General features: G+C 46.2%; 1 protein-coding gene and 1 long non-coding RNA gene across 3 annotated transcripts; one reads left to right on the top strand and one right to left on the bottom strand.

Annotated features, from left to right (window-relative positions):
- Nucleotides 1–974: 974 nt before the first annotated feature.
- Nucleotides 975–1596, bottom strand: LOC140688384 (uncharacterized). The gene is made up of 2 exons (XR_012063029.1): nt 1513–1596; nt 975–1131 (listed from the first exon to the last, which is right to left on the bottom strand). It is a non-coding gene; the product is annotated as an uncharacterized lncRNA (long non-coding RNA).
- Nucleotides 1597–1827: 231 nt separating this feature from the next.
- On the top strand, nt 1828–7753 carry LOC102542509 (nuclear envelope pore membrane protein POM 121-like). 2 transcript variants are annotated; one of them, XM_072947056.1, is made up of 3 exons: nt 1828–3055; nt 7371–7419; nt 7578–7753. In XM_072947056.1, the coding sequence occupies exons 1-3, from the start codon at nt 1839–1841 to the stop codon at nt 7596–7598; spliced, it is 1287 nt and encodes a 428-aa protein (XP_072803157.1). In that variant the 5' UTR covers nt 1828–1838; the 3' UTR covers nt 7599–7753. The 2 variants fall into 2 exon arrangements, with proteins under 2 accessions (XP_072803157.1, XP_006198967.1); XM_006198905.4 differs by lacking the exon at nt 7371–7419.
- Nucleotides 7754–8527: the final 774 nt, after the last annotated feature.

Below are 8527 nucleotides of genomic sequence, written 5' to 3'. Positions count from 1 at the left end.
AAAACTGGACACAAGAGACCATAAACTGTAACAGTTCATTTATATGAAATGCATCCAGAAAAGGCAAATTTATGGAGACCAAAAGTACATTAGTGGTTGCCCAGGCCTGTCAATAAGAATGGGGAGTGATTGATTGCAAATAGGCATGAGTTTTCTTTTGGGGTTAATGGAAATGTTATACAATTAGATTTTGTAAGTCTTACACACTTTGTAAAGTTACTAAAAATCCCCGAAGTATGATCTTAATATAGGTGAATTTTATATGTAAATTATATCTCAGTAAAGCTATGTAAAAAAATTAATGGTTGAGAAGAATTCCTTAAGATGCTATCTGTTGGATAACAAAATTCAGTGTGTCTATAATTAGGATTTCTTTCTTTTTTTTAATGTCTAGTTTGTGTGTGGGGTGTAGGTAATTAGGTTTATCAATTTTTGCAGGAGGTACTGGGGATTGAACCCTGGACCTTGTGCACGCTAGGGGTATGCTCTACCACTTGAACTACACCCTCCTCCTCACATTTATGTCTTTAACTGAGAAATGGATTACCTTTAAATAGCTGGAGTACTTCCATTCATATTGTAGTAGTATATCCACCCATTATGAATTTTTCTGTTTCATTTTTAAAAGGGCTTTGAAGCACAGCAGGCTGATAGAACGCTGGGGGCTTCTCAATATGGTTAAAATAATTTTGCATAAAAATGAAAGTCAAACTCCTGACTTTTAGAACCCACGTGTGTATTTTGTTGTAGTATAGCCCTTTTGATGTTGCTTACACAAAATCATTTTTCCCTCCTCGGCTTGCTGAGAGCAGCACTGGCTGGGAAACGACCTGGCTGAGTAAAAAGGTCGCAGGTCAGTCACTAAGTAACCGCAATCCAAAAGAACGCGAACAAATTTAAAAACAAAACAAAACACGACAACGCAAATAACCGAACCAAAGAAGTGGAAGTAATTAAAACACCAAACATTTAAAAACAGTCTGAATATTCTAATGTGTTCACCATTCAACTAATAAAAGTAACTTCAGTCAGAATACTTAAAGGGAGACAAATTCTGAGTTCCAGTTTGAACTGCCAGGTCAGCTCTCCCATCTCGTGGACACGGACGGACGACACAAAGGCCTCCAGGATCTGTGGAGAGGCGGAAGACAGACGAGGGCGGCGACAAAACGTGATCTTCAAACCAGGAATTCAAGTGTTAGGTCCCAGATGGCACTGCTCTTGGCTGTCCATATCAATTCTCTGTTCTGGTTTCCGGTCATTACAATTGGAAACCTTACTTCCCAGGGAAGGGGAAGGGGAGCCAGTAGGGGTACCCAAAAGTAAGATTCTCCGGTAAGGGAAGAGGATGGGGCGCAGCGCATCAGCTCTGGCTTCACGCGTCCCGCGTGCTCTCTCCTGCCGCCTGGACGCCTAGGTCCACCCCTCCGGATCTGGGGGCCTTTCTAAGCAACTTTCTCTTGGGATGGCCACCCGCGGAGAGACACACGGTGCTGACCCTGGCGCTCCCACCTCGCGTGGGCTCTGCTGAGCCTGGAGCCGTTCTCGGGTCGCGGGGGGACTCTGCCCGGCACCGGCCCAGGACGGAGGGCGGCTGCGCCGAGCGAGCGCAGCCCTCTCGCTCGCGCCGCCGCCGCGGCCCCCGCAGCGGTCACGCAGCGCCCCCGCCCCTCGCGCCGGCCTCTTGCGGCCCTTTCTTGTCTCACGCGTTCCAACACGCGTCACAGGCGGCACACCCAACAGTGAGCGCTTTGCTTGGGGCCCCTTTGGCAGCTAACGGAAACCTCTCGGAGCCACTGACTCCATTTGAAGGCCCCAGCCGTGCAGAATCGCGCCTCATGGGCGGTTACCTGAGCTGGCCTCGCCCTCGCCCCCCGCCCCCTGTTTTGCGTGGCGGGGACCTGCCGGAGAGACCCCAGCGCCTTGGGTCAGCGCATCCTGGCCGCCGAGCTCCTCCGGCTTGCCGGGTTCACTCCGGGGCCCCAGCCCTGGACCTGCCCCGCAGGCTGTCGTACCAGGACCTGGTGGCTTCACCCCATCGTCGTCGGCGCCGCCGGCGGTTCGTTGTCGTCCACCGGCCGCAATGTCCAATCCAGCAGGCTCGGTTCTTGCTTCTGGGGGCCTTTTCCTCAGTGCCCCGGAGCGGCCGTCAGAAGCCAGGGCTCTACACGTGCATCTCCAGCATGTTCCGCACCTCGGTGCTCCTGAAGATGGCATCTGCCAAAGGCAAGCTGAAGATGCGTGTGGCTCTGAAGCAGACGGTCATCTGCATGTGGTCGTCACTGTCTCTCCACCTCCCAAACCTTTGTGTAAAGGAGACCCCGGTGATGGGTCTTGAAGAGAGCGGCCCACTGACAGCCAAGACAGAGGAGGAACTGCCGGCCCTGGCTGAGGGCAGTAAAGGGCAAGCAAAGCGAAAGGAAGGGCACCCAGTCCCCGAAAGTCAGGACGAGCAGAGACAGGGCTCAGACGGCAGTGTGCACGCGCAGTCTGCGTTTCGGCGCCTGGTGGTCAACGGGGTTCTCGCTTCCTTTGTGCCCAGGCCTGGGCCTCTGAAGAGAGACTTTTGTTCCAACAGCCCAGGAGATGTCCCGGTTAGGAAATCCCAGACCCACTTTCTGAGCTCATGCAGCAAACGGAATGCCATCACCAGTTCGTACAGCTCCACCAGGGGTTTTCCACCGCTGCAGAGGGGCGGTCCGCGCGCTGCCGGGCTCCTGGGCCCGGCCGCCTCACACCTCTACGCGCCCGCCGAGACAGCCGGCAAGGACCGCCATCAGCCTAGCCCTTCGTCCTCAGTGGGCCCGCAAAGGAAGATCGAGCCTGAAAAGGCTGCCGATGCCCCCTCAGGGAAGACGCAAAGCTTGAACCGTTCACAACCATCTGACGGCGGTTCCAGGCCCCGGAAGCGGAAGGTCCCTCTGCTGCTACCCTCAAGGCGAAACGACCCACTGATCCTGCCCCCAGCCCCCCAGCCGGGTTATCGAGTCACTGCTGAAGACCTTGACCGAGAGAAAAGAGCTGCGATCCAGTGGATCAACAAAGTCCTGGAAGGGTAAGCCCGAGGCCGTCGCAGACTCTCGGCCTTCCGCCCCGCAACCCGCTGCCCCCAGCGCGCACGCGCAGCTGCGGGGTCTCTGGGAGACCGGCGCTCGGCAGGCCGGCCCGGGACCTTCCTGTGTAGCTGGCTGGGCCGCTGTCTCCATGGGCTGCCTTGTTATTTTCTGTCTTGCTCCACCTGGCTGTAAAAAAAATGGTTCCCTTTTCCTGGCCCTCCAGGCTCTGTTCCCCAGTACTCTGCTGCTCAGAGGAGCATTAAAGGAGACCGTCAGACTCCAGCTTCGCTCTTGAGGGAGCCCAGGGTGCTGTTCCTGTGGTTGCAGCCCACTCCCCAGCCCCATCAAGTCAGTTCTCTCCAGAGACAATGGCCCATCCCCATCGTCCTTCAGCCAGGTGTGCCGCTAGGATTTGGGCGGCTGGAGGTCATCTGTCGGGCCCACGCCTGTGGTCAGGATCCCTGCGACAGAACAGGGAAGCTTTGGACCAGTTTTCCTGCAGGGAGGAGCAGGCAGGACACCTGCTGCTGCTGCAGCTGTCTCTACCGTTCCCTTTTCTTAATTGGGCCGTGGTCCATCTTTCTGAGAATCTGTGTATTCTTTCTCTCTCTCAACATTTGGTTCCACATGAACACTCAGTAGATGAACAGTCATGTACGTCACATACATAGTCATTTATATTCAAATGCCATAGATTCATGTACAAAGTCATGTATTATGTAAATTTATTGTGTGTATATTATATGTATATATTATGTACACAATAAGAATACACAGAACATATATACGATATATTGTATATTTATATATTATGTATATACATATATGTAAAATATAATTAGTATATATAATACTTTATAATATAATACAAAATATATGTAATACTATATGTATATATTTCATACACATATGTAATACATGCAATATGTATAATGCACATTCACATTACATATGTTTACCATATATACATGTTAAATATATTATGTATAGAATATATAATATGTATTATATGACATATAATAATATATATTGAAAAATATGTATGACTTTTTGCTAATTTATCGAACATTCCTGTCTTTGCTTTTTGAATTCACAGTGGAGAAAGAATTGACTTGTATGAGTGGCCATACTTAACTCATGCTTTAGGTTTTCTGTGGCCCAATTGGGAAGGTTGGAACCACTTGATGCCTCTGATTTCTGTGTTTTGAAAAGGCACCCACCTTTTCCCTCTCTGCCTAGTGTAAGTTAGAAAATGACTCATGACAACTTTAGTCTAAAAATTTTTTAAATGTGACACCATTTCAGTCTTACAGGATAATTACAAAAATAGTACAGAGAATCGCCCCCTCCCCCCATCTAGGCTTTATCAAGCTTCTCCTAATGTTGGCATCTTACAGGTCAGTTATTGAAACCAGGAAATTAACACTGGTGCAAAGCTATTAGCTGCACTTCAGACTTGAATTGGATTTCCCTAGTTTTTTTCCAGTAGAATTTTCTCTCTTTACCAGTATCAATCCAGAATCCCACATTTTATTTAGTTGTCATGTCTCCTTAGTCTCCTCCGGACTGTGATTGTTCCTCTGTGTTGATATCTTCTGTGGCCTTGATACATCCGAGGAGTACCAGTTAGGTATTTTGTAGAATTGTCCTCAATTTGGATTTGCATGCTGTTTTCTCAATGAGTACATTGAGGTTATGGATTTTTAAGAAGAATCCCACCGAGGGCAACCTACCCTTCTCAGCACAGGAGAAGTGTTAATCTTGATCACCTGAGTAAGGTGGTATCTGCCAGGGTTCTCCACTAAATGGTTATTATTTCTGCCTATGTAATACATATTTAAGTGGGTCATACTTTGATGCTACACAAAAATCTTGTTTAACCTTAAACTTTCACCACTGATTTTGATGTGATCACTGGGTCTTGCCTACAGCAATTATTTTTGTGCTGTTCTCATGGTGATTTTCTACCTCTCTTGTTTCATCTACACTTAATTAGAATTCTTCTCTAAGGAAGAGTTCTCTGCATACATTTATTTAATCATTTATACCTGCATGGACTCATCAATATTTATTTTATTATTTCGGCTATTGCCTACTATTATTACTGTTAATTTTGTTGCTCAAATTGTTCCAGATTTGACCTTTTTCAGGTTAGCTCCTGAGTCTTTCCAACATGCCCGCATTTCCCTCTTACCTTTTCCCAAGGATTTCTTTACTTTATTTAGCCTCAGAAGGTGCTCCAGGACTATCTTGTTATTTTGTCTGCCCAGTTCCAGAGTCAACTACTTTTCCAAGGAGCTTTGATTCCTGCTATTGGACAAAGGAATTAAAAAAAACAAACAAAATCTGAGCATTCAGGTGTGTTCATGGCTACTAGCAAATCTCTGCTTCTAGGTCCTCTCAGCAGACAGAACTGGAAATAATGTTCCCATTTATACAGCCTTACCTATTTTGTATTTCTCTGTGCTTGTGTGTGTGTGTATGTGTATGAGTTCACACTGGTACCCCAGACTCTAATGCAGAACCATTTCAGTTTTCTAATGTAAGCGTGTATTGCGACGTATACCTCTCTCGGGATTGCTTTAGCTGTATCCTACAAATCGTGCTACGATGTTCTTTCATTTTCATTCAGGTCTGTGTAGACTTTATTGTCTCTAGGACGTCATTTTTGATTCACAAGTTATTTAGAACTATGCTGTCTAACTTTCAGGTGTTTTGAAATTTTTCTTGCTGCCTGTCTGTAATTGATTTCCAGTTTTATTCTAGTATGGTCAGAGAACATATTTTGTATGATTCCAATTCTTTTAAATCTGTTAAGGTTGTTTTCTGACCCAGGATAAAGACTATCTCAGTAAATGTTCTATGAGTGCTGAAAAGAACATGTATTCTGCTGTTACTGGAGTGATATATAAATGTCAATTAAATTATTTTTGTTGATAGCATTACTTTGTTTCTTCTTCACTGGCTCTTGGTGTGAGGAATGATTTCTGTTGTATCCTTGGTATTTTGGGTATTTAGAGACCCCAATTTCAATCTTCTATTTAGCAGGCAATTTTGCTGTTTAGGTTTAGCTTAAAAATAAGTTGACCTGTTTTTGTGAACTTGACAGTTCAGCTTCCAGAGCCCAGCAGTGCTGTCCTGGTCTGCGTCATTCTTCTGTGGGCTCTGTCAGCTCCTGCTGGTGCTGTTTGTGGGGATGTAAAGTGTTCCCTGGGCTGCCTAGGGTTCCCGGGCCACCTCCCACTGAACAAGGGAGTGAGTCAGGGGCTACTGTTCCTGGGTCTTCTCACGCCACAGGTGGAGGTCCGGGAGGCCAGGGCTTTGCTACTGCTGCTGCTGTGGGTGCTCGGGGCTGCTTGCTGGTGACTCAGTCACGGGTTGTGGGTTGGGGCGCTCCACTCAGTCTTTTGGGCTTCTCCTTTCTTCTTCTGTGGCCAGGGAGAGCCAGCTTTTTCTGTTTTCTGTTTTTTTTTTTTTTTTTTTTTTTTTTAGTTTTTCTTCTTTCTTTTTTTTTGGATACCTGTTGATGATTCCAGGTTTCAGACCTCCCTGACACCAAGTCCCCGGTATATGAGAGATTAAAAAAACCCAGGAGGCTAACACCTCATATGTTATTCCCCAAGTCCTGAGGTCCCTAGTCAGTCTGCTTTCTTCTTTCCAGCATTCAGAGTTCTTTTTATTGTTGCCTGTGTAATCATTTTCCAAGGAATTTGGCTTCCTTAGAGGGGAGAAGCAGGGAAGAGGAAGTCAACACCATCTATTACAGAGCGGGTGTCTCTGACATCGCTTCTTGAGCAGGGGATTTGATGACCTCTTTGCCCCATCCAAAAATCAGTTCGATTATACATTTTCTAACAAAGGTTTATTTCATTAGTTGCACATTTATTTTATTTATTGCGCACGAACGCTCTCCTCTTCATGGTCATGGCACAGTCCAAATACCCATCACCTATTCTCATGTTTTTTTTATTGTTATTTAGACATTTGTGTTTTTAAAATGGGTAAGAGAATTAATTATATTATTAACATTTTGGGATCATTTTTCTTGTGTTCCTGGTTTTTCTCCAGGTCTGCCTTTGTTCTTGCTGAAATTATTCTTTATTAGCTCCCTTGGTGAAGCTGTATGGGAATAAGCGCTCATTCATTTTTATCTTCAATTGTGTTTTTAGCACTTACTTTTGAAATAGAATATGGATAGGTATAAAGTTTTTGAATTGATACATAAATCTCCTTACCACCTTGATACTAGGGCGTGGTTATCTGAAGACACTTAAGTTTTATTTTCATAGGTAAGATTTTGTGTTCTGGTTTCAGGGTCAGTCATTCACATGTGGACTCTTGTAGACCCCAGTACGTGTCTTCGGTAAGTTATCGACCCTCTGTTTACTTACAGATATAATGGGGACAGTCGTATATGAGAGTTAAACACAGAGGACATATAAGTTCCCTATGATGTCAAATGCTTTGAATTTATTAGCCTTTTGATTCTTATTCACCATTATTTTTGTTTCTGTTTTACAGATGATTGAGCTAAGACCCTGAACAATAACTTGAGACTGGTGCCATTGTGACGCATCTGCGTAGGAGCGGACCTTCACACACGAGTGCCTAGGCTGTACTCTGTGCATGTAGTACAGTATCTCATTCCATGTAGGGTCATTTTGATACTTGCATAAGATAATCATCTAATGTGCTAACTGCAGTGTCTGAGTTAAGTGTTTGGTACACGTTACCTCTTACTGTGACTGCTCCCGCCCTCTGTGGACCACATATGTGGCCCACACAACCCTGAAGAGAACTCCCCTGCTTCCCTTGGCCATCGTGAGAACATTCATGTGTCAGCTGTGGTGCTGGCTCAGGACGCTCCTCAATTCTTCATTTCTCAAAGAGCCACAGGCAGTGTCAGTTTCCATGCAAAGCTCAGGGGAAGTGCCCCTTCCTCCTTCTGGAACCCTCTCTGTGTCATGCCACTGAGGCATCTGTGTTTGTGTCTGAGCATCATAAAACCTGTCTTCAGTGGCACCACCAACTTCAACCTCTGATCCCCGTCTCTACATGAGTGCTCAAGTCAGGGATGTGGCAGCAGGTCAAGGACACATGCCAGTCCACTGTCCTGCAAACATTCTCCTCCATCTCTCCTGCCTCTTTTTCCCACAAATTTCACCCGTCTTCCCATCCCACTGCCGCACTTCCAGCCACTCATCTTCTCTATTGCCAGCTTTATCAAATCAATTTAGTTTCCTGCTCTAGAATAGTGGGAGCCACAGGGCAGAGCTCCAACTGCTGAAGAGAACAAGGGACCTGAGACCTGACTAGAGGTAGGTCCTAAAAGAGGAGGGGAAGGCTGAGGCATGATGTGCCACTAACACTGGAGCAGAGGGCTCTGTTGAGATCGGTGCCCGAGGAGGACTAGACTGTTCTAGACTGGGACAAGGAGAGATCTGGTGAGGGGAGAGTCTAGTGTTAGGCAG

This window comes from Vicugna pacos, chromosome 22 (assembly GCF_048564905.1).
Source record: "Vicugna pacos chromosome 22, VicPac4, whole genome shotgun sequence".
In the NCBI taxonomy this organism is placed as follows: Eukaryota; Metazoa; Chordata; class Mammalia; order Artiodactyla; family Camelidae; genus Vicugna; species Vicugna pacos.
This window is presented reverse-complemented; position numbering and strand designations above follow the sequence as displayed.

Bases quoted from the DNA above. Each gene is read 5' to 3' on its own strand.
- LOC102542509 (XM_072947056.1), top strand. From the start codon at position 1,839: ATGGGCGGTTACCTGAGCTGGCCTCGCCCTCGCCCCCCGCCCCCTGTT. The intron at 3,056-7,370 runs GTAAGCCCGAGG...TTCTGGTTTCAG, and splicing joins ATCAACAAAGTCCTGGAAGG to GGTCAGTCATTCACATGTGG. The intron at 7,420-7,577 runs GTAAGTTATCGA...TCTGTTTTACAG, and splicing joins GACCCCAGTACGTGTCTTCG to ATGATTGAGCTAAGACCCTG.